Raw genomic sequence first — 25174 nt, forward strand, 5'->3', positions numbered from 1 at the left:
GAAATAACATATATCAGTGTGATGTCCCTTTAAGAGATTAAATGTCGATTTTTGTAATAGAGTAATTAATTGAATAATAATTCGCATTACATGTTGTTTTTAACTATAGTATAGATCCAATTAATAATATATTTTCTAGTTCTATAATTAGTCATATGAATAAATAATGAGATATGAAGGTCAACGTTGATATAATTAAAACATTACAATGTTGAGGAACATGTTAAAACAATTATTTATATATATATATATATATACAAGCGTACATACATATATAGATAGATCGATATACATAATTAGATATAAATACCGCTCTCTCTCTTTCTCTCGATATATATATAAATATATAAATTAGTTATATATCTATAAACATCTATCTATCTACACTTATAGAGAGAATATTTCACTCTATCAATATCTATATATAGATATCTATATTTATATCTATGTATATATTTATATAGATATATTTATATTTCTATATCTATCTTTCTATCTATCTAAAATGTATCTAGCTAAAATATTTGGATTAAGAATATATCATTATAAAATAAATCTATCTAAAAAGTATCAATATCAATATATATAAATATAAAGATATATAGATATATAAATATATATATAAATGTAAATATAGTTGACGCTTTGATAAATAGGCCTCAGGGAATTTTGAAGAAATACATAGTCAAATAAAAACAGTTTATGCACAGCAAAATAACATAGAATATTTTAGCTTGACAGACATTAGAAATAGACTGCTTCATACATCTTTAATATTTTAACCACTTCTTTTACCACATTTTGTTGGGTTTATTTTTAATTAAAGGGACAGTCTACACCAGAATTTGTATTGTTTTAAAAGATAGATAATCCTTTTCTTACCCATTCCCCAGTTTTGCATAACCAACACAGTTATAATAATATACTTTTAACCTCTGTGATTATCTTGTATCTAAGCCTCTGCAAACTGCCCCTTTATTTCAGTTCTTTTGACAGACTTGCAGTTTAGCCAATCAGTGCCTGCTCCCAGATAACTTCACGTGCACGAGCACAGTGTTATCTATATGAAATATGTGAACTAACACCCTCTAGTGGTGAAAAACTGTTAAAATGCATTCTGAAAAGAGGTGGCCTTCAAGGTCTAAGAAATTAGCATATGAACCTCCTAGGTTAAGCTTTCAACTAAGAATACCAAGAGAACAAAGCAAAATTGGTGATAAAAGTAAATTGGAAAATTGGTTAAAATTACATGCCCTATCTGAATCATGAAAGTTTATTTTGGCCTAGACTGTCCCTTTAAAGGAGAAAGAAAAGGAAGACGAAAAAAGAAAAAGAGGAAAACCCTCACCCCTCTCACAAAAAGTATATCATTAGGCCTTAATTCACATTATCCTACAAATTCTCCTCAAGCCTTTCTATCTGTTAATATGGTTCTCTATATTCACTTGGGAAAATATCTAATAATACTAGATCTGCTAAACTTTTCAAACTCAGGAAAGGGGCCAAAATACGTTTTTGCGTCTGGAGCAGGTAAGTTTTAATTATGGGGAGCCATCCCACTATAAACTTTTTAATTTTTTTTCACCTGATAGCTGCAAATTAAAAGATTCCAATATTATTTGGTTCTGTACTTCCCTAATAAAAAGGGAAACACTTGGCACTGTTTTCCCTTTCCAGGATTTCAATATTAAATGTCTGGCTAAGAGGATAATTGTATTCAGAATATTTTTATGTAGGGACTGATTATCCTTTGGGATTTTAAGAAAGATAATCTCTTCTGGCTCTAATGTGATAGTAGTGTTATAATTTTTATTAACCTAGAATAAGATCTTTATTCAAAACTGATATATCTTTGGACATTGACTAAACATATGTATAATGTCAGCTTTCAAATGTGAACATCGTGGGCAACTAAATATTTGCGTTATACATTTTCCCCAATTTATCAGGGGTGAGATAAGTTATTCATCAATTTCATATGTGATTCTTTCCAGTTCGTTGAGATCCTGCACTTTTCTAAAGCATTAAAATTTGCCTTTATTTTATCACGATCTATATCCATGAAAAAAGGTGTCCAAATATTATTTCATTTGTCTAAGTAAATTTGGCTTTGTTTAGCCAGCATAAGATTGTACAGTAATGAAATTGATTTCACTCCAGCTGCAAATTTTTGGACACACATTTTATTGTCCATAGAATCAGAAGTTCTATCCGTACCCCAGCCCTTACTATAAACAAAGTGTCTTATTTGTAAATATGCAAAGAAACTATTTCTGGGAAGATCAAACACTGTTATATTAATATACGTTTTACCCCTGTGATTAGCTCGTATCTAAGCCTCTGCAAACTGCCCCCTTATCTCAATTCTTTTGAAAGACTTGCATTTTAGCCAATCACTTCACATAAATAACTTCACAGGAGTGAGCACAATGTTTTCTATATCGCACACATGAACTAGCAGTGTTTTGCTGTGAAAAGCTATAAAAATGCACTGAGATAAAGGTGGCCTGCAGGAATTTAGAAACAGACAGAAGTGTAAAGTTTTAAAGATTATAAAGTATATTAATATAACAATGTTTGTTGTGCAAAGCTGGGGAATGGGTAGTAACAGTGTATATCGTTTTAAACAATACAAATCTTTGAGTAGACTGTCCCTTTAACTCCTACAAACTCCAAAGACAAACCATTTGAAAGGTAATCGCCTGCCCTTTCTAGTGTTGTATGTAATGGGGCTACACATTAATTAAAAATTAAATAACAAAAAACACATATTTTGTAGCAAGGGGTCTCTAAGTACCTGCAACATGATCAAAAAGCCTAGACACCCACAAAACCCCTGTTTTAAAGCCCATAAGCCCCTCTTTAAACTAAAGCCCCTATATAAGTTTTAATAGCCAGGTGATCACTGTGATAAATAGTGATCACATGTCAGGAATAAATGTGCATTTATTTCAGCAGAGGCTCATGGGAGCTTCTATGTGCAAATAAAATTGATATTAATAAACCAAAAGACCTTAATTATTATGAGGATAACCCCATTCTTTCTTTTGACTCTAGATTTTAGAGAAAACACACACAATCTTTTTTATTTAAACCTTGTTTATTAAACATTTATTACAAATATAATTTTTTCCCACATTTTGTTGTAGAGTTATCACAAGCCATGAAATATACATAAAATAATGTTTGTTTAACAATATACAGTGTAATATGTGTAGGACTTAAATGTAAGCAGCACCTAAAAATTCCAAAACAGGTCAGCACAGGGTGAAAATGGCTCAGCAGTAAAGGGGTTATTATCTCACATGGAAAAAATGGCTTACTTTTCCATGCTAGAGGTTTAAAGGGGCAGTAAAGTCAAAAGTAAACTTCCACAGTTCAGATAGAGCATGCAATGTTATATAACATTCCAATTTACTTATATTAGCTCATTTGTTTCATTCTCTTTTTTTCTATCCTTTGTTAAAAAAACATCCCTAGGTAGGCTCAGGATCAGTAATACAGTACTGTGAGCTAGCTGCTGATTAGTGGCTGCAGATATATACCTCTTGTCTTTTTATTGGCTCACCAGATGTATTCAGTAAGTTCCTAGTAGGATAAAGGATACCAAGAGAACATTTAATAATAAAAGTAAATTGGAAAATTGCTTAAAATGGTATGTTCTATCTGGGTCATAAAATAAACATTTCGTGTTTCATGCCCTTTAAATGTGGCTGGTGGCTTATAGAGGGTCTGCTGGATAATGGGTCTGATCAGTAGCCTGGTGTGAGTATGCTGCTGACAGGTGTGGTATATAACAGAAGTATATTACATCCCATGATCCCACATTTTCACCATTATTTTCCAGTAAAATCCCAAATGTATATGTGCAGAACAGTTATATTAAAGATAATGATATGTGTTTTGTTTTATGAGTTTTATTCAAGGTCAGCTCATTCTGAAAGTCCACAGGTAGATGGATAGATAGATAGATAGATAGATAGATAGATAGATAGATAGATAGATAGATAGATAGATGAGCGTCTGGATAGATAGACAGACAGATATCACATTTTCTGCCTCAATAAACAATAAGTGAATCTCCACTGGTTTTATCCTGGCTGTATGTCATGTGACCTCAGGAATTCCTTCTTCACGTCCGACGATACAGTCTGATAACCTGAAGTGAGTCCAGTTTTCTCCACAGGTCTCTCTCTAGGAAGAAGTCGTGATCTTTTGAGAACCTCAGTGGCTTTTTCACACGATCATAGTAATAGCCAGAGAACTGGTCGTAATTTTCTGTCATGAATCCGTACGCATTAACCTGTTGTATGGGTGAGAAAAAGTTCTGGGCATTATACAAACAGGAGTTTTATTCTCTGTATATTATATATGTATATTACTGACTTCTGACAAATGCATTATTGCAGCAGAAAACTCAGTCCTGAAAACTCTGTTTAGAATATATCAAGAATAGAACAATATTACCACGTCAAACACAGCCAAGCTTGATAATTTCCTCTATATAAAATCTCTGTCTGCTGATTTGTGCATCGTCAATTTGAAATAGCTAACTGAAAAATATTAAACGTGCACTGTCACTGCTAAACTGTCATACAAGTAAACAGCTCACCGGACAAGACGAAAGCTGTGCGCAGAGCTTGACAATTATTTTCAGATACTAACAAATAATTATTATTTAAAAGTTTCATTTACTTCTTAAATGTTTATAGATGTAGAACCTGTTGCAAGACACTTACTGTTTGCATACCCGCATGCGCAGTCACAGAGGTAGCGTTTTCTGACGGATATTTTTATTTGCTACATGAAGGGAGCAATATTGGGGTTCATCAAATAAATTATAATCCATATTTTTGTATTATTTGATTAAGCTCAGTTAAACCCCCGTTGGTTGCGCAGGCACAGTTTAAATAATTGTTTGTAAACATATCCGTTTAAAAAAGCTACCTGCTTTATCCATCAAAAAAAGCTACCTATGTGACTATGCATGCGGGTAACCAAACAGTCAAAGAGACATAGCTTAAGGAATTTCTCCACCGTCAGAAAAAGCTACCTTATAACTCTGTATGCGCTGTCTGAGGTCACAGCATTCCAAACATATTTGGGATACAGATTTGGAATGCGCTGACATGAAATAGCACATGCTCAGTGATAGCGTAGATTTTTCTGATGAGTAGCTTATTCTGACAGAACACCGGTACTCATTGATTATTGATTGATATATTGGGCAAAAAAGCAAAAGGCAAAGGTAATTTACAATGCGTGATCTATTTTCAATCCCTCTCTTGTGATAACTACAGTATTTACATGATCATTACAAATATAACCTGTTATAATATGACAGAGGTGGTAGTACCAGTGAGTACCCCACAAAAAAGCACTTTATAAGAAGAAGAGACACGTGTGGTCCCGAAACGTTACAATAAAAAGCTACATTTGCTGATGCAAGTCCAGAGAGTGCTTATAAGTTTGTTGGAGTAATGAATATTTTACAGCACCCTGGCAGTTGACTGTCTCTTAAGGTGAGAGTGCACATATGAGGGAAGAAATATAACAAATCCCTTTTAGTCCTTAGATGGTCTGATGGCACCTCTGAGGTTTTCTGAAAAAGTGAAGGGTGCACCTAAAAGAGTCAGCTATACAAAAATATATGACAATTAAATGTTGACTAAATATAATTTAATGTGTGTCTACACAAAATATGTATCAACAATTCTATTAAAACAGTTTATTAAAACAATTTATTAAAACAATATGAATCTTAAAACAGTAAAGTATTGAGCTTAAAACAGTAAAGGATTGAGCTGGCATTCTATTGGCTGTTCCAATCAGCCAATAGAATGCCAGCTCAATCATATTGGCTAATTGCATCAGCCAATAGGATTGAACGTCAATCCTATTGGCTGATTGCATCAGCCTATAGGATTTTTCTTACCTTAATTCTGATTGGCTGATAGAATTCTATCAGCCAATCGGAATTGAAGGGACGCCATCTTGGATGACGTCATTTAAAGGAACCTTCATTCAGTCTTAGTCGTCGGATGAAGAGGATGCTCCGCGTCAGATGTCTTGAAGATGGACCCACTCCGCGACGGATGGATGAAGATAGAAGATGCCGTCTGGATGAAGACTTCTGCCCGTCTGGAGGACCACTTCTGCCCGTCTGGAGGACCACTTCTGCCGGATTCATTGAGGACTTCGGCCCGGTTGGGTGAAGACTTCTCCCGGTAAGGTGATCTTCAAGGGGTTAGTGTTAGTTTTTTTTAAGGGGGTATTGGGTGGGTTTTAGAGTAAGGTTGGTTGTGTGGGTGGTGGGTTTTAATGTTGGGGGGGGATTTGTAATTTTTTTTTTACAGGTAAAAGAGCTGATTACTTTGGGGCAATGCCCCGCAAAAAAGGCCCTTTTAAGGGCTATATGTAATTTAGTGTAGGGTAGGGCTTTTTTTTATTTTGGGGGGGCTTTTTTATTTTGTTAGGGGGATTAGATTAGGTGTAATTAGTTTAAAAATCTTGTAATTTGTTTATTATTTTCTGTAATTTAGTGGGGGGGGGGTTTGTAATTTAGATAATTTAATTTAATTGTATTTAAAGTGAAGGTAAAGGTTTTTTTTTCTTGCAGACAACCTCCCATTTATCATTTTCTCATTCATGTAGTCGCTAACTTTTTTTTAATACTGCTGCCATAGTTTTAATAAAATTTACATTACTAATTCCCTAATGTTTGGAACCCGACTCCTCCCCATCCCTACTTCCTCCTTCTTCGTTGTGTGACGTCTTCAGCGGCCCCACCCACTCACTATATGTCACAAATCCGCGTTCAGATTGCAATGCGCATGCGCAAATCGTGATACTGCTTTTCAATGCGCATAATCGCCGGGCAATATTTTCTACTGTGCATGCGCGAAATCAAACGGGTGCGCTCTTGGCATTAATTCGGAATTAAAAATAAATTAGGCATGCGCAAATGAAAGAAGGGGCGGATGATATCGAGTGACGGTCGAGTGACGGCCGCCTAACGGCCAGAGTTTAAATTGGTTGGGGAAAAAACGTGATATACACAGAAAAAAAAAAAAAATAGACGGGCTGAATTAGTGGATAGTTTAGGCATAGTTTTATAACCGTGAGAACTTAATATATACACACATAAATAACAATTGATGAATGAAACTCCTACTTATTTTAAAAAAAGAATGTTATACTAGATCGAAATTAGGGTGAGTTTACCTTCACTTTAATTTAGGGAATTAATTTAATGATAGTGTAGTGTTAGGTGTAATTGTAACTTAGGTTAGGTTTTATTTTACAGGTACTTTTGTATTTATTTTAACTAGGAAGTTATTAAATAGTTAATAACTATTTAATAACTATTCTATCTAGTTAAAATAAATACAAACTTGCCTCTAAAATAAAAATAAACCCTAAGATAGATACAATGTAACTATTAGTGTGATGTCCTGTTTTATGCAGGATCTTATGCAGTGTTTTTAGAATAAGGGTTTGTTGCTCTTTAAATGAATAAAACAGGCAGTATGGTTTGAACTACCTGTTAAATCACTGGTGAGACTTTTACTGAAAGAAAAACTTCGTAGATGCCAAGCAGAAGCAAGGAATATATGAGTAGAAACAATTGTTGCAATATTGGTATGGAACTTAAAGCAAACAGTTCAGAGATCTGATAGAAATAATATGTCCTTAGGTATAATTATTATAACATCAGTAGTTGTATCCTTATTGTAACAATTCTTAGGAACGTCTTCACGCACTCACACATTCATACATAAAATATATACAACACGAGCGGCGGAGCGTGCGGGCGTCCAAGATGGTCGCACCACACTAGAGCTCCGACGACGGCAGTAACGAAGACCCACTCCGGGAACAGCCTATACTGAACCGATCGCCCAAAAAGTGCCTACAAGCACTGTGACATATGCTTACAGCATTTTGAGACCCTGATAGCGGGCGGGAGCCCGACTACACAGACCTGCGGAGGACCGCACAGGCCGCAATCAGCGCCCGCCTCACGAGACGTCCTTTCCCAGGATAGATCTGGGACCCAGCACAGACCCGCAATGAGTGCCCAACTGGAGGGATTAGCAGGGACACCTCTCTCCGATACCTGAGCAACTGAGTTATCGTTGCCTCATCAGCTCTTTTTCCCCCGTGCCTCCGACTCAGCAACTAAGGGGTAAGACAGCATGGCGGCCCGTTATACCTATCCAGTCACCCCTGAAAAGATCAAGTAATATTGCGACCCGACTCCCCATCGAAATATAGCCCACAGAGTCACATTGGACTTTCAAATATCCTTTATTATTATATGCCAGACTTAGCCTCTCAACTTATAATATAAGCCCTGGGTTGACATAAACGTTTTCCCTTCCTATTTACTTCACCCTGGTCCCTAGCAAGCACCAACACTCTTATATGTGCCTCCCACTGCTACAGCTGTTTTCTGCTTCGACTCCACATATGCACTTTTATTGTCCTGACCTAATGATCTAAACTTGATCCCCCAGGAGGTACAATTATTCTCAAAGGGACTTTATTACAGACCATACTGCCTGCAACTCACTCTTTTGCACTTTTAGCTTTGCCCAGACTAGGCCCCCTTGCGGGAGCTTCGGCCTTATGATGGCGCTTCGCAGAAATACTAAAATGGAGAAAAATCAGAAGCATAGTACTACCCCCAGCACAATGAATACTTTCTTTAAAAGTACCGATAGAAAGAAAAAGCCAGAAACCTCTCAAGTACACAGCGAGGATGAATATCATTCTGAAGGCCCTGATGAATCACAACTACCACAATCCTCACCAAGCAGTTTTTCACGTGGTGAAGACAGCCCGGTCACTATGAGAGCCATAGAGGATTTAATAAATCAAGTCAAATCATGTATTAAAAGTGAGTGTGCCGACTTAAAGAGAGATATCAATGAGCTGGGCTTCCGTGTGGAGGCCTTGGAGGATGACAGAGAGGAATGGGCAAAAGAAATGTCTGGCATGTCCCTCGCTTTAGAAGATCAGAGCACACAGATTAAAGAGTTGGAAAACAAGGTAGACGACATGGAGAACAGGGCACAAAGAAATAATCTCCGCATTAGGGGTGTACCCGAATCCGTGAAGGCTGAAGATATTCAAGATCATCTTCAAGATTTGTTTCAATCTTTAGCAATAGCTGATCAACGCGTAATTGACGCAGTGCCCCTGGAGAGAGCCCATCGCTCCCTGCGTCCCAAGCCTAGCGATAACCAGCCTCCTAGAGACATTGTAATTTGCTTCCAAAGCTACAGAGACAGGGAAAAAATCTACCAGCTTGCAAGGTCTCAACCCAATTTCTCATTCATGGGTGCAAAAATTCAAATTTTTCAGGACTTGTCCGCTAGGACACTCCAAATCAGAAAAGAATATGCCCCTCTTACATCCCATCTCCGCTCCATAAAGGTCCCATACAGGTGGGGTTTCCCAGTCTCTCTGCAAGTTATCAAGAACAGGAAACGATATGAATGCTTGAATCCTTCTCAAGCGACGAATTTCTGCAAACAGCTGGGCCTTCCACCTTTGGAGGCCCAGATCCCTAGCCCTAACACTACTAACCCACCTCCACCTTCAAGACCACCAAAAGGGCTGTGGTCCGAAATTGCGAGCAAACGTAGCAAGAAGATAGACATTCCTGCAACCCCTAAATCTCAAGATGTTACCTGATAAGATGTCTGACTCTGTGGACTCAAAAATTATTCCTGAGACTACAGCCTTGTGAGTATGAGACAGAGACCCCTGGGAATGGAGCCCGTGTTATTCATGCGGGTCCCCAAGCTTAGTAGCTCCTCTTAAGTTTGGAGATTTGAACAACCCAGAGATGAGAATTGACAGCAGTTCTCTACTTGAGACTTCATTTATAATTCTCTTTCACCTTTATTTTTCTCTTTAATTATGTTGTTCTTGGATTCAATAAGTATGTAGATTTAAACGTTATGCACTGTAATACTATTGTTGTTCTGCCTAGTTTAAAATGTCACCATAAGTGCTCTTATTCCGGGCTGAGCGTATTGAGCCATGAGTATATTCAGTCCTGGTTGCAAACTGTTATAATAACCTGTTTTCCCCCTCTTTTTCTTTAGGTTCTCTTGCACTGTTTCCATCATGTTTTAATGTGTAGCATTAAGTTACATAATGCGGTACTACTCATGAGGTTGAATACCCTTTAATGTATTTACTGTTTAAACTCCCGTTTGAGTGGGCTCCGTTGAGCCGTGATTTCCCCCACTGTTGCATTCACTACTCTTTCTTTATCTCCTCAATTCATCTTCTTCTTATTATATCCTTTCCTTTACCCTCTAAGACTCTCCCCTCCCTACCCTCTCCCCCCTCTTCCCCTCTCCTTCTCTTTTTATCTTTTCTCCATCCCCTCTTCTTTACTCTTGTTTCCTTCCTTAATCCAGACACTTAATATTCTATTTCAAAAACGATTGCATAGAGTATAGTTTACTTGTCATTGTATTGGTTTAGTCTTATCAAAATATGTCTTGTGCACAGACCACCACTCACTCCCCCAGGAACATACAATCCCAGGTTAGCGCTTTTCATATTGCCACTCAGAATGTGCAAGGTTTCTTATCCGCCCAGAAACGGTCACTTGCTTTCCACGATTTCTTTAAAAAACACATAGACATAATTATGCTCCAAGAAACTCACTTTAGAAAAGCCAATGAACCCTCCCTTTCTCACCTCTATTACGACCAACACTTCCTTAGCTCAGGCCCATCGAAGCATAATGGGGTTAGTATCTCATTCAGAAAGGGAACACCCTTCCAGCTACTGGACAAATATCAAGACTCAGAGGGTAGAATACTGATTTTAGTAGGACTATATTATGGTAGACCACTCACCTTAGCTAATATTTATGCCCCAATACGTCCCCCGCCTTCATTTTTCCGTAAAGTTAGTAATCACATCATAGATATCTCTAAGGGACCCATAATACTAGGAGGGGACTTAAATTTTCCTATCAACCCAACTATAGATACATCTTCAGGCAAATCATACCTCCGAAATACCCTTATCAAAGCCAATTGGCAGGCATTACGAACCATTCCCTTCTTCGACACATGGAGAGTTAGACATCCCACACTTAGAGACTTTACTTTTTTTTCGAACCCCCAGCGCTCCTACACACGCCTGGACTATATCCTATGTGATCAAAACATGTTGACAGGGGGGGCGGAGCCAGCCACTGAAGCACCAAGACGTACTATTCCAGAGCTCCTACAGTTTGACTATTAAAACCTTGATTTTTTGCGTCTTGGAGGCTTATATACCTTTTACCTACATACCCCTTAAGATGGAGGAGTTGCCTACACACCTTTTTTCTCTACTGGAGGATCTGATCGCAAAATTTGACAGTCAGTCTCACAGCTTGAGGTCTACCATCATAGAGATGCGCAATAAAGATGGCGTCTCCTACCTTCCCAGCTATGACTCCCACGCGGCAAACCAGACAGAATATTCACTGCCTATTCAGCATACTCCTACACGTTCGCAAGAAAGGCAATGCAGAGAGGGCTCCACCAGTACTCTCCCTGAAACGGCAAGTAGAGACCAGATACAGCCAAGCATGGTTGACCTGTTCCATATCCCCACCGCTACATCGGGAGCTGAAAGATTTACCCTGATAGTCACTGGGCAACATTTCCAGCTCTCTCCCCCTCCTTACCTAAGCGAGAAAGCCACTCTCACTCCTAACACTTGCAAGCCTCCAGTTACCGCTATACAGAACTCTGCCTACCACGATGATCTCTTCACTACTGAACATTTGCCGCACTGCAACGGAGGAAAGCCGTGGGCTGTTATGGAGGCGGGTGAGATGGAAAAGGGGAGCCCCATATCCGTGGTTGCGGAACAGTTGGTAACTTGTGAACAACACAGTGCCCTAAGGCCATTTAAAATCCGCGCAGGTCCTGCACAGCGTTGCGCTGTTCAGCGAGAGACATCGCAAGTAAAGCTGACAGGCATGTATAAAGTCAGTAGCCTAGAGGTGACAACTCACACAGCCCTCCATGTTCTGAAGCACGTAACCGGTAGCCCTCCCCCAGATCATGAGTCTCAGTCAAGCGAGCTATTGTCTAGTTCTTCATGGATTGATTCAGCACATCTCACCAAGCTGCTGAAAGACCCTTTTGACCCGGGAGGCTTGCTATTTGCATGTCTGTTACACATTGCACACTTGGGGGACTCCAACATGACCGGGTAGCTTCACACATTACAGGCAGCTCTCCTATGCTGAAGTGGAACTTTTACCTAAAACTGTTTGATGGCCTTGTGTAACGCTATATCCCTATTAATACGTTGCCATACCTATTGCCCTCATGACGCTTATAGCCTGCTGTTGTTAGATCTCTCTAGGCTCATTCAGAGTTGTGATGATGATCTTAAGTCTATATAAAAAGACCCTCCTTGTCTATCTTATCTGCCCCCAAATGATCTAATGCTAATATTAGCCCTAAAGTTTGAGATGTCATAATGGGGTTGTGTAGCTTCCACCAGTTTTCATGTTAGTGAAACTACATTTTTATTCTGACCAATGACTTGGAACACTAATCATCTGTTTGTTATTATATTTAGCCAGTTGCATACTATCTATAACCACAGAGTCTGCTTGAACACAGAGTTCTCATATGCCTAGAATTTTTGTTATATAGCCAATTTGGCACTCACTCCTATGTTTCTACCTTATGTGACATATCTACCATACCGCCCTGTCTATACTAACTTAGACCCATATACCCCACGGTATTCTGGTTCCTACCTAGTTTGTTTATTTATTAATAATATATATTTAAAATCTCTCCAGAAGGATAACTATGACAGCTGATATCATTATACTAAGAATCCTTTTCTGTGGTTAGGTTACATACCATGTGGACTGCTGCGCCCTTACCCCTCACTATAGTGTATACTGCTCTCTGCATACAGAGGCCATTCAGCTTCTACATGGTATACATGTCTATAGTATAACAAGTTGTGTCTTTTTTGATACTTTCTATTTAGATGGATGACTGTTTGTTTTATTTTTGTTATGTGCTTATATTAAATGACTCTGCTATGTATCACACTCCCTAAATTGCTGTGATCTCAAGGGAATGTGCAGTTATTGATATTTTAAGCTCACGTGGCTCTCTTATGCCTATGACACTGAGTTTTGTTATTTATGTTTATCTTATGTTTGTTATTCATGCTCTAGGTATTTTCAGAGATATTTTCATCTCCCCCTATATAGGGGTACTTTCTCTACTTAGCCCGCACATGTTCTCTGCCAATAATGGTATACCCCCTATGTAGAATTTACTGATAACACGAATTTCCTGCTCCAGCTGAGCTCCTCTCCTCCCTTTCCCGCTGGCTTGCTGCCTGCGGGTCATACCCCTTCTCCTTTCTCCCACATCGCTTATAGCTAGCATTTCCCCAGGTGAGGAGCTCCCCCAAAAGTCCCTTGTATTCCACACTTCCTAATATTTCCGCTCTTGCATAACTTTACTATGGTCAAAGCCAGCATACTCCCATAATCTCCTGACCCATAGTCTATAAGTCTTACCGTGATGACAGTGCTAAGCCATCCTAAGCTCTGATAATGCTCCTCTACTAGCTAATATTCCCTAGAGATGTAGGTTAAAAATAACCCCACTAGGAGTATACTTAGAAGCCTTGAGATTCCATTCCATTCTATTTAGCCCTGTAGTCTGAACCTTCATAACACTTCAACTGGCTCCGCCCTCCCCTCTCCCCTCCGTTGCGAGCGGCTCTTGCCCGCTGTATTCCCCACCCCCCTCATACATTTAGGCCTACGGGAGGCCTAACAAAAGCCAGCTCCCTACCTCTCACTATTTTCAGCTCTTAGAATACCTCTTATCTTGAGGGTAGAGACCACTTGTTACCTGTTATAAAAAAAAAAAAAACGAGGCTCCTTTCCTATATGTTCCAGTCACATGTCTTTCATAAATATAGTTTTAAATTTTACACTTTATACTCAACACTGAACTACTATAGTATAGTTACTAAGATAACAAATATTACACTGGCACACCAGGGTTGTAACCCTTGCCTGCCTTCAATATGTGTCTTGTATCAGTTTCTTTATTGTTTTTGTTCCGTGCCTGGACATACTTTTTACTGTATTGTTTTCACTCAATGCCTCAATAAAAACATTATGTCAAAAAAAAAAAAAAACATGTTGACAGTTCTTTCTGACTCCCGTCTACATCACACCCCCTGGTCAGACCATAGCATGGTCCTCTCCACTTTCAAATGGTCAGCTAGGCCTCAACAGCAGCAACACTGGAGACTTAACGACCAGATATTAACAGATCCCCTGATAACTACTGATATAATAGAGAAAACTACTGAATTCTTTAATTTCAACAATCCAGCTGAGACCTCAATAACTAATAATTGGGAGGCATACAAATGCTACATCAGAGGCGTTATATTAACCCACACACACAAATTGCGTAAACAAAGAGCAACACTCTACACATCACTAACCTCTGATTTTCAGGAAAAAGAACGTAGGCTAAAACTAAACCCCAAATCCCCACAGCTTTTATTACAGTCACAACAGGCTAGGGAAGCACTTACCCAATATCTGATTAAAAATGCCCACCTCAGGGCAATTACGACCAAGTCCAAATTCTTTATTGAAAGTAACAAAGCAGGACGCCTTTTAGCCAGATCCCTTAAGAAGAAAAACTATAAATCTTTTATTCCCAAAATAGTGGATGCCTCTGGATCCTTTTATACTTCTAACCCCGATATAGTTAATCAATTTGCAGAATACTACACTTCCTTATATAACCTCCCATCCTTGGATACCCCATCTAAAAACAGACTCATTGATAATTTTCTAGCTCAGGCGCAACTACCCACTCTAACTAAAGAGCAATGTGAGTCTCTGGACTCGCAATTCACTTTACAGGAACTCCTAATGGCAGTTAAGAATCTCCCCCAAGGAAAAGCCCCAGGTCCAGATGGCTTTACCCCTAAATTTTACCATCATCTTAAGTCTCAATTATGCCCTCACCTCCTTCAACTATACAATTCCATCGACAATACAAACCCCTTACCACAGTCTTTATTGGAAGCTACAATTACTGTCATACCTAAACCCGGCAAACCCACAGACCAAGTCACCAATTACCGCCCTATTTCCCTAATAAATATAGACATGAAGTTATATGCCAAGTTATTAGCAACGAGAATAAATAGAATCCTCCCTCTACTTATACACACAGACCAAGTGGGATTTATCCCAGGTAGGGAGGCTAAGGATAACTCAATTCGGGTCCTACAAACCCTGACTACATCTATCTCCTCCAAATCCCCCCTGGTCTTACTGTCCACGGATGCGGAGAAAGCCTTTGACAGGGTGGACTGGGATTTCCTCTGGGCCACTCTGTCAAAGTTTGGTTTTTCGGAGGCGTTAATATCACGTATAAAGGCACTATATCATAACCCCTCAGCCAGAATCTCTGCTAACAACACACTATCCACTCAAATCCCCATAAAAAATGGCACACGTCAGGGATGCCCCTTATCCCCTCTGCTGTTCGCCTTAGTAGTGGAGACAGCAGCGACCAGGATTAGAACCAACACCAACATACAGGGGGTCTCTTTTGGGGGTAGTCAGCAAAAGTGCCTCCTCTACGCAGACGACATTATTTTTACGATTCGCTCCCCACTCTCCTCTATACCATCCCTTCTCAATGAACTGGAGGAGTTCAAACAAGCCTCCAATTTTTCCATTAACATGGGAAAATCAATGTTGATGCCCCTACACATATCTGAGGAAGAACACGCCTTTCTCACTAACCAAACTAACTTTCAAATTACAAATAAAATACGCTATTTGGGAATTGATGTATCCGCCAATCCGTGCCCACAAACATTCCGGTTCATACAGTGTTAGATAAGGGTACTTTACGTCCACAGTCCGAGCTTTCTCAAACATTGGGACCCCCTTTTCACCTCTGGTTCCCGTACTTTCAGATCAGACATGCTATACTAACTAGCCCCCACAAACCAGACCTTGTTAGACCCCTTACCACCTTTGAAACATTATGCACTACCCCCTCGATCACCAGGTCACACATTTCCATCATCTACAAGATACTACGAGGCTCCTTTCCCAGTAAAAAACCTTCTTATATCTCTAAATGGGAGGTAGAACTACACGAAACCTTGACAGAACCTAAATGGAGCCATATATTTAGAGAGACCAAAAAATCGTCTATTTCTATAATTATAGCTGAAATGAATTACAAACTGCTCTCTAGGTGGTATCTGACCCCACACCGTCTTCATAGTATCTACCCAAGTTCCTCCCCTCTGTGCTGGAGGCACTGTGGTGGGATGGGCACCCTGTCCCACATCTGGTGGTCCTGTCCACTCTTAAGTGCATTCTGGTCAGGTGTATCGGAAAACATTAATACCAAACTAGGGACCTCCATAAAACTTACACCCAACATCATTTTATTGAATGATACTCCAAAAATCCCCTGTCAGTATAGGAAGCGATTATTCCAATGTATGATTAACTGTGCAAAGCGTCTGATTCCTAGGTTTTGGAAGAAATGTGCGCTTCCAACTGTCACTATGTGGTCACATGAGGTAGATCATGTCCTAGAGCTAGAGAAGATACATTATGTGTTCATTGGCAAACAGGATTTTATTGCTGATGTTATTTTTTTGTGGGAGCAATGAGATCCGTGATCATTTAACAAAGTGAGCTACTAATTCTGTAATATTGTATGCCTTATTCCTGTATTTTATGTTTATAATTTCTCAAGTGGTGATGTCTCATTAAGCAATGTGATGAGTTGACATCCCTAAGTAGAGTGTACAGATTATCCTGTGTATACTTTTATCTGTTTTTCATTGTACCTCCGTTAATGCTTATATACTCTATGTTAGAGCACAAGTGTTTGCATGTTATATTATTTGGTTTGAAAATCAATAAAACATTTAATTGAAAAAAAAAAATATATACAACACAGACAGACTTTAGTGATAACCGGTAGAATATTCAGCAGAGGATATTTGCGAGGTAATGCGGATGCTTTCCAGAGAGAGACAAGGTAAGTAATTGATGCTTTTAAAGTGGATTAAATATTACCTTAGATTTGAGGAGAACAGTTTACCTCTGTGACCGGTATACGGCGTTGGTGTGAGTGCGGCTTCCGGAACGCTGCAAGTAGATCCGGTGGCTCCTTGATCCGGATTGAAGTTTTAATGGATTCCGGTAGATTTGAGAATAAACGAAATACTTTTGAAAGTTAAATGATAAGATAATATCCTCACTTACAACTGATGTTCTGAGAGAAAGAAATAACAATGAAGCAAGTTAGTAATATTCAAGTTTAGAGTCACAACATGAGGAATACGATCAGAGAAGCTCCAAAGAGAAAACAATTTTCAGGCAAGGAATGATTGTTCAGGTGTGCCTGATATAGGGTGGAGGAAGGTAGGCGGGATATACCTTAAAGGTATATCACACACTCCCCCCGCTAAGGGGTCCCCCAAACGACGAGAGGGATGGTTTCAAAGGATACCTGCGATGAAAAGATCTAATCAGACGGGGAGCAGAAATTTCAGTGCTACGATGCCAAGAATTGTCCTCAGGACCAAAACCTTTCCACTTTAGCAAGTACTCTAGGTGACGGTTCTTGATTCTCGAATCCAGAATATGATCCACCTCAAATTCGTCGTGGTCATCTATTTGTAACTTAGATGGAGTCTGAAGGTTGGTTTGTATAGAAGAATTATAAGGTTTTATCAGAGACACATGTACAGTGGGGTGAATCCTATAAGCTGCAGGAAGAGTTAAACATACCGTCATAGGGTTCAGAATTTTATTGATGATAAAAGGTCCGATGTATTGGTTCGCCAATTTCTTAGAGGGTACATGTAGTTTTAGATTCTTTACAGATAGCAACACTTTGTCACCCACCTTATAGACTGGACTGGGTCTGTGACGTTTATCATAATAAGCTTTCTGATAATTTTTTGCATCAGATAAGTGTTTTTTGACTAGGGCTAGTCTTGCTTCAAGTTGTGAAGAATAGTCTTTAGCAGCTGGTGAGTTTACGTCAGTTTTAGATAATGCCAAAGTAGTCGGATGATAGCCATAGGTTACATAGAACGGTGTCATTTTTGTTGAGGATGACACCGAATTATTGTAAGAGAATTCCGCCATCGATAAATAATCTATCCAATCATCCTGTAGATGGGAGATGTAACAACGAAGATATTGTTCTAATGTTTGGTTTAGTTTCTCAGTCATCCCATTGGTTTGGGGATGAAAGGCTGTTGAATATCTTGGTGTGATTTTTAACAATATGCATAATGATCTCCAAAATGATGAGGTGAATTGTGTACCTCTATCTGTTATTATGTCAGTGGGTAGTCCGTGGAGTTTCACTATGTGATTAAGGAAAACATTAGCTGTAGTGAATGCGGAGGGTAACCTTTTTAGGGGTATAAAATGTCCCAATTTTGTTAGATGATCAATGACAACTAATATAGTGTTATAGTTTCGTGATTTTGGTAGCTCTAAAATAAAGTCCATCGAGATCATGGACCAGGGTTTATCCGGAACTGGCAATGGGGTCAACAATCCGATGGGCCCTTTATGATCTATTTTATTTCTAGCACAAGTGTCACAGGAATTGACATAATCTTGAATGGTTTGATTCATTTGGGGCCACCAATAGTTTCTTCTTGTTTTTTCAATGGTTTTTTGTATTCCGGTATGACCGGATAAAGGTTCATCGTGAGTGTGTTTCAATATTTGTTTTCTTAAGGAACAGGGTATGTATAATTGATCTTTATGGTTTATTAAACCCGTAATTAGGTTTTTATGACAGGATTTTGGTGTATTGGTTTCTTTTTCTTGTGCCCTTTTAATCTCTTCCTCAAAAGGTGTTAAGACTCCAATAAATTTATCGATTGGTACTATTGGAGTCATGGTCTCTTGTGGTGTCATTTCCTGTACTCTGGACAATGCATCAGCCTTGGTATTCAGGCTTCCTGGTCGGTAGGTGATCAAGAAATTGAATCTACCTAAAAATAATGACCACCTTACTTGTCTGGAAGTTAGAGTTTTGCTTTTCTTCAAATATTCCAGATTCTTATGATCTGTGAAGATTTTAAATGGTTCGTGTGTACCTTCCAGTAAGTGCCTCCATTGTTCAAGGGATACCTTTATAGCAAGGAGTTCTTTATCTCCTATACTATAATTGTTTTCTGCAGGTGTGAATCTTCTTGAGTAATAAGCCACAGGAAATAGTTCTGATTTGTTTTCTGTTTGTTGAGATAGAACTGCCCCTATACCTGAACTTGAGGCGTCTACCTCTAACACATATTGTAACTTAGGATCTGGCATATGTAAGATGGGGCTTTGGAGAATTGTCCCTTTAAGTAGTCAAAGGCTGATTGGGCCTGTTCAGTCCATTTATATCTTTGTTTCTTACTAGTCAACTGAGTTAAGGGATTTACTATATCAGAAAAGTTTTTGATAAACTTTCGATAGTAATTGGCAAAGCCAATAAAACGTTGTAGGGCACGAACCGATTTTGGTGTAGGCCATTCTAGTACTGATGAAACTTTATCTGGGTCCATTTGGATCCTGTTAGGAGTTATTATGTATCCAAGGAATTTAATCCTGTTCACATGAAATAAACACTTTTCTTGTTTGGCATATAACTTGTGTTCCTTTAAGCGCATTAAGACCCAACGTACATGTCTTTCGTGTTCTTGTTCTGTCTTGGAATAAATTAGAATATCATCTAGATATACTATAACACAGATATCCATTAGATCTCGGAAGATTTCATTAATAAAGTGCTGGAAAGTAGCTGGGGCATTGCTCAATCCAAAAGGCATGACGTTATATTGATATAACCCATATCGGGTCCGAAATGCTGTCTTCCATTCGTCACCTTTCTTCATTCTGATAAGATTATAAGCCCCTTTTAAATCCAGTTTAGTAAATATTTGTGCTCCTTTTAACCGTTCTATTATCTCTGGTATTAGAGGTAATGGATACCTGTTCTTTATGGTTATGGAGTTTAGGGCCCTATAATCAATTATAGGCCTTAGAGTGCCATCTTTGTTTTTTACCAAAAACATGCCTGCTGCAGCTGGAGATGTAGAGTGGGATATAAACCCCTTTCTTAAGTTATCATCTAAATATGACCTTAAATAAGTTAACTCATCCTGAGATAAGGGATAGATCTTCCCGTGTGGTATTGGGGACCCTGGAATTATATCTATGGGGCAATCAAAGCTTCTGTGAGGTGGTAAATTCTCTGCTTCTTTCAAATTGAAGACTTCTGCCAAATCCTGATATATCCCTGGTATCCCTGTCTCAGATGATGCTAAAATACTATGAGGGTAACAGGTGTTTAAACAATATGTTGAGTCTAGTGTAAGTTTTGCATGTTCCCAATCTATTTTGGGATTATGTTGCTGTAACCAACTATATCCTAAAATGACAGTATGTAGTGATATGGGGATCACATCAAATGTTATATATTCAGTGTGCCCATTGTTTATCATTGTAAGCAAAGGTATTGTCTGGTGTGTAATGGGTCCCTTATTTATTAAAGTTCCATCTATTGATTTAACAAACACAGGGTTCTGCTTGCACACCAGAGGAATTTTATTATTTACAATATATACAGAATCAATGTAGTTCCCAGAGTCAATCAATGCCTTGGAGTGTATATTTTCCTGATCCCACTGCAAAGAGAGAGGTAAAGTCAATTGCATTGTATCTGAGATATGGTAAATGTTTTTATAACCGGTTTTCTTACCCTTCTTTTGTCTTTGTAATGAAGGACAGCTTGAGACTGTGTGTTCCTTTTGTCCGCAGTATAAGCACAAGTTTTCTAACCTTCTTCTCATTTTTTCCTCATTACTTAGTGGCCCCTTGATGGCGCCTATTTCCATAGGGGTTACAGTACCTTGTGTTTTCTCAGATGTTGTAGGATAGGTGAACTGACGTCTGGGTATTGCGTCTGAAGTGGATCTCTCTGCTCGCCATTCCCTGAGTCTTCTATCTATGAATGTGCTTAATTTAATAAGTGCTGGAAGAGTATCAGGTATTTCCTGGCGAGATAGTTCATCCTTAAGGTTTTCAGATAACCCCAGCCTAAACTGATTCTTAAGGCTAACTTGGTTCCATAGTGAGTCTGTTGCCCACATTTGAAATTCAGTTGTGTACTCCTCCACCGTGCGCTTACCCTGCTTGAGTGTGCGTAGTTTAGATTCTGCAGTTATTTGCGTATCTGTATCTTCATATAGATTAGACATAGCCTGAAAGAAGTTTTGTAATGAATCCAAAATTGGGTCATTATTTTCATAAAACCTGTTAGCCCAGGTTCTGGGCTCTCCCTGTAGAAATGAAATAGTGGTGCAAACCCTGATACGGTCTGAATAATTTGTGCGGGGTCTCATGGAAAAAAGAAGATTACAAGCAGTCTTGAAATCTCTGAATTCCTGTCTTTTACCAGTGAAAGGTTGGGGGTATTGAATATGTGGTATTAATGCGGTATTATCTGTTTGAACTTCTGTTAAACATTGTGCAAGATAATCTAGTTTTCGTTGTATGTTAGAGAACTCATTTTTAATTTCATTTGCATCCATAATAACAAAGTTTTGTTTACCAGTAACAAACCCTTAGAACACTGTGGCCTGAAAATTATGTGATGTCCTGTTTTATGCAGGATCTTATGCAGTGTTTTTAGAATAAGGGTTTGTTGCTCTTTAAATGAATAAAACAAGCAGTATGGTTTGAACTACCTGTTAAATCACTGGTGAGACTTTTACTGAAAGAAAACTTCGTAGATGCCAAGCAGAAGCAAGGAATATTTGAGTAGAAACAATTGTTGCAATATTGGTATGGAACTTAAAGCAAACAGTTCAGAGATCTGATAGAAATAATATGTCCTTAGGTATAATTATTATAACATCAGTAGTTGTATCCTTATTGTAACAATTCTTAGGAACGTCTTCACGCACTCACACATTCATACATAAAATATATACAACACAGACAGACTTTAGTAATAACCAGTAGAATATTCAGCAGAGGATATTTGCGAGGTAATGCGGATGCTTTCCAGAGAGAGACAAGGTAAGTAATTGATGCTTTTAAAGTGTATTAAATATTACCTTAGATTTGAGGAGAACAGTTTACCTCTGTGACCGGTATACGGCGTTGGTGTGAGTGCGGCTTCCGGAACGCTGCAAGTAGATCCGGTGGCTCCTTGATCCGGATTGAAGTATAATGGATTCCGGTAGATTTGGAGAATAAACGAAATACTTTTGAAAGTTAAATGATAAGATAAGATCCTCACTTACAACTGATGTTCTGAGAGAAAGAAATAACAATGAAGCAAGTTAGTAATATTCAAGTTTAGAGTCACAACATGAGGAATACGATCAGAGAAGCTCCAAAGAGAAAACAATTTTCAGGCAAGGAATGATTGTTCAGGTGTGCCTGATATAGGGTGGAGGAAGGTAGGCGGGATATACCTTAAAGGTATATCACAATTAGTTATATTGTAGCTAGCTTAGGGTTTATTTATAGGTAAGTATTTAGTTTTAAATAGGAATAATTTAGTTAATGATAGTTATATTTATTTAGATTTATTTAAATTATATTTAAGTTAGGGGGTGTTAGGGTTAGACTTAGGTTTAGGGGTTAATACATTTAGTATAGTGGCGGCGACGTTGGGGCAGCAGATTAGGGGTTAATAAATATAGGTAGGTGTTGGCGATGTTAGGGGCGGCAGATTAGGGGTTAATAATATTTAACTAGTGTTTGCGATGCAGGAGTGCGGCGGTTTAGGGGTTAATATGTTTATTATAGTGGCGGCGGTGTCCGGAGTGGCAGATTAGGGGTTAATAATATAATGTAGCTGTCGGCGATGTCGGGGGCGGCAGATTAGGGGTTAATAAGTGTATGATTAGGGGTGTTTAGACTCGGGGTTCATGTTAGGGTGTTAGGTGTAAACATAAATTTTATTTCCCCTTAGGAATCAATGGGGCTGCGTTAGGAGCTAAATGCTGCTTTTTTGCAGCTTTTAAGACTTTTTTTCAGCCTGCTCTCCCCGTTGATACCCATGGGGAAATCGTGCACGAGCGCGTTACACCAGCTCACCGCTGACTTAAGCAGCGCTGGTATTGGAGTGAGATGTGGAGCAAAATTTCACTTCTTGTCTTTTAATGCCGGGTTTGTAAAAACCCGTAATACCAGCGCTGTCTGTAAGTGAGCATAAACTACTCATTAGCACCGCACTCCTCATAACGCAAAACTCGTAATCTAGCCGTTAGTTAGCACTTTCTGTTTTCTGTAATTTATAACTTTATTTATAGTTAAAATGAGTTTATAAAATTAGATGATTATTGGTTATGAGATTTATATGATATAAATAAGTATGGCATCATATGTTAATTAGTAAATGTATAGAAATTATATATTTTGAATTATTGCAAGGTTTGCTGCTTAGAGAGAATAATAAAAGAATAGATTAAATAGATTTGAACTGCAAAATAGCTGACAATGCAAGAAGAATTATAACCCAGGAATGAGTGGACTACCGTTTTAAATCTCTAAATGGGAGTAAGGAGGAGCCGGTATTAATAGACATTGACTGTGGTATTGTGAGCTTTGTAAATCAGGAAACAAGTATTTATGGCAAAAGTTATGAAGGTTAGCCCTAAAATTAGAGCTTGTTGCTCTTTTTTGTATTAATCAGAAAACAACTTCTATGTAGCCTGATTAAACAATATGAGACATTTAATATATGATGAATTTTAGTATTATCTACAAACTTATGTGTTAATAAAGATAAGGATATAATAATGAGATACATATCATATGTTCAATATATATCGAAAGGAAGCCACGGAAGGAGTAGATATACTGACATGGTCTGAAACAGTAATGATAGTAACAAAAATAGAACTCCTTTACTTCACGCAATCACACACATCCTAAAATATTTACAGGTTCAGACACTCCGCAGACACACATTGTTTGTTTGTAATGGATATTGCAGATAATAGGATTTGCCCAATAATTCAGAATGGTGACAACAATATGCAGGTAAGAAGCTTAAAGGCTTTAGTTTGGTTCGTGTACGTTACCACCATAAGGACCGTGAGTGTTCCGTTACCGCATTGGGAGATCCGTGTCTGGGACAGGCAGCGTGTGTGAATGCGGCTTACTTCCGGGTAGCGGTAAAAAAGTAGATCCGGCCGTTCAGTGATCCAGACTCGGTAATAACAAAGTTGCACAAAAACATATGAGATTCAAAAAGGTAACAAAAGTAAATATTGGAACGATACTTAGCACAGAATACGAGTGATAGGAGACCTGAAATAGGAATAGCTACATCAGAGTAGGTATGACTTCAATAATCAGGCAGTAAATGAATGCAACAGGTAGTCCTTAAATAGGAAGGAGATCACATAGGAGGAGTTCGAGTTAAAGGTATACCACATCTCCCCCCCCTTCAAGGAAGCACCCCAGGGGATTCCAAACTAGGTTTCTCAGGATAGCGGCGATGAAAGTTCCGCAGAAGACGGGGAGTGCGAAGATCAGAATGAAGTTGCCAAGAGTTATCCTCCGAACCATAACCCTTCCATTTCACAAGGTACTCCAACCTCCATCTATGGATCCTAGAATCCAACACAGCTTCAACCTCATACTCCTCTCGATCATCAATGACTATCGGAGGTGGTCTAGACAAGGAGAGGGACTGAGGTGAAGGAAGATATGGCTTCAGCAAAGAGACGTGGAAAGAGGGGTGAATTTTAAAATCCTGAGGAAGCTCCAATCTCAAAGCATTCGGGTTGATTATTTTAGACACCTTAAAAGGACCCAAATATTGATTAGCTAGCTTTTTGCTAGGAATGGAAAGTTTAAGATTCTTTGTTGATAGCAGAACTAAATCTCCAATTTGATAGGTAGGACCTGCTGTATGATGGGTATCATACAACCTTTTCTGATATTCTTTGGCTTCTGAAAGATGTTTTTTCAGGATGTCCAGCCTTTCATGTAAGTTAGTCGCAAAATCCAATGCAGATGGTGAGTTCACTTGTTGAGAACTCAAAGAGA

General features: G+C 38.6%; 1 protein-coding gene across 1 annotated transcript in view; it reads right to left on the reverse strand.

Annotated features, from left to right (window-relative positions):
* Nucleotides 1-3081: 3081 nt before the first annotated feature.
* LOC128635651 (alpha-N-acetylgalactosaminide alpha-2,6-sialyltransferase 1) overlaps nt 3082-25174 on the reverse strand; it is a 129915-nt gene continuing 107822 nt past the window's right edge. Inside the window, exon 8 of the mRNA XM_053688739.1 lies at nt 3082-4303. Within this exon, the coding sequence (XP_053544714.1) occupies nt 4133-4303 (171 nt within the window). The 3' untranslated portion in view covers nt 3082-4132. The remainder of the gene's footprint in view (nt 4304-25174) is intronic.

This window comes from Bombina bombina, chromosome 1, assembly GCF_027579735.1.
Source record: "Bombina bombina isolate aBomBom1 chromosome 1, aBomBom1.pri, whole genome shotgun sequence".
NCBI lineage: Eukaryota > Metazoa > Chordata > Amphibia > Anura > Bombinatoridae > Bombina > Bombina bombina.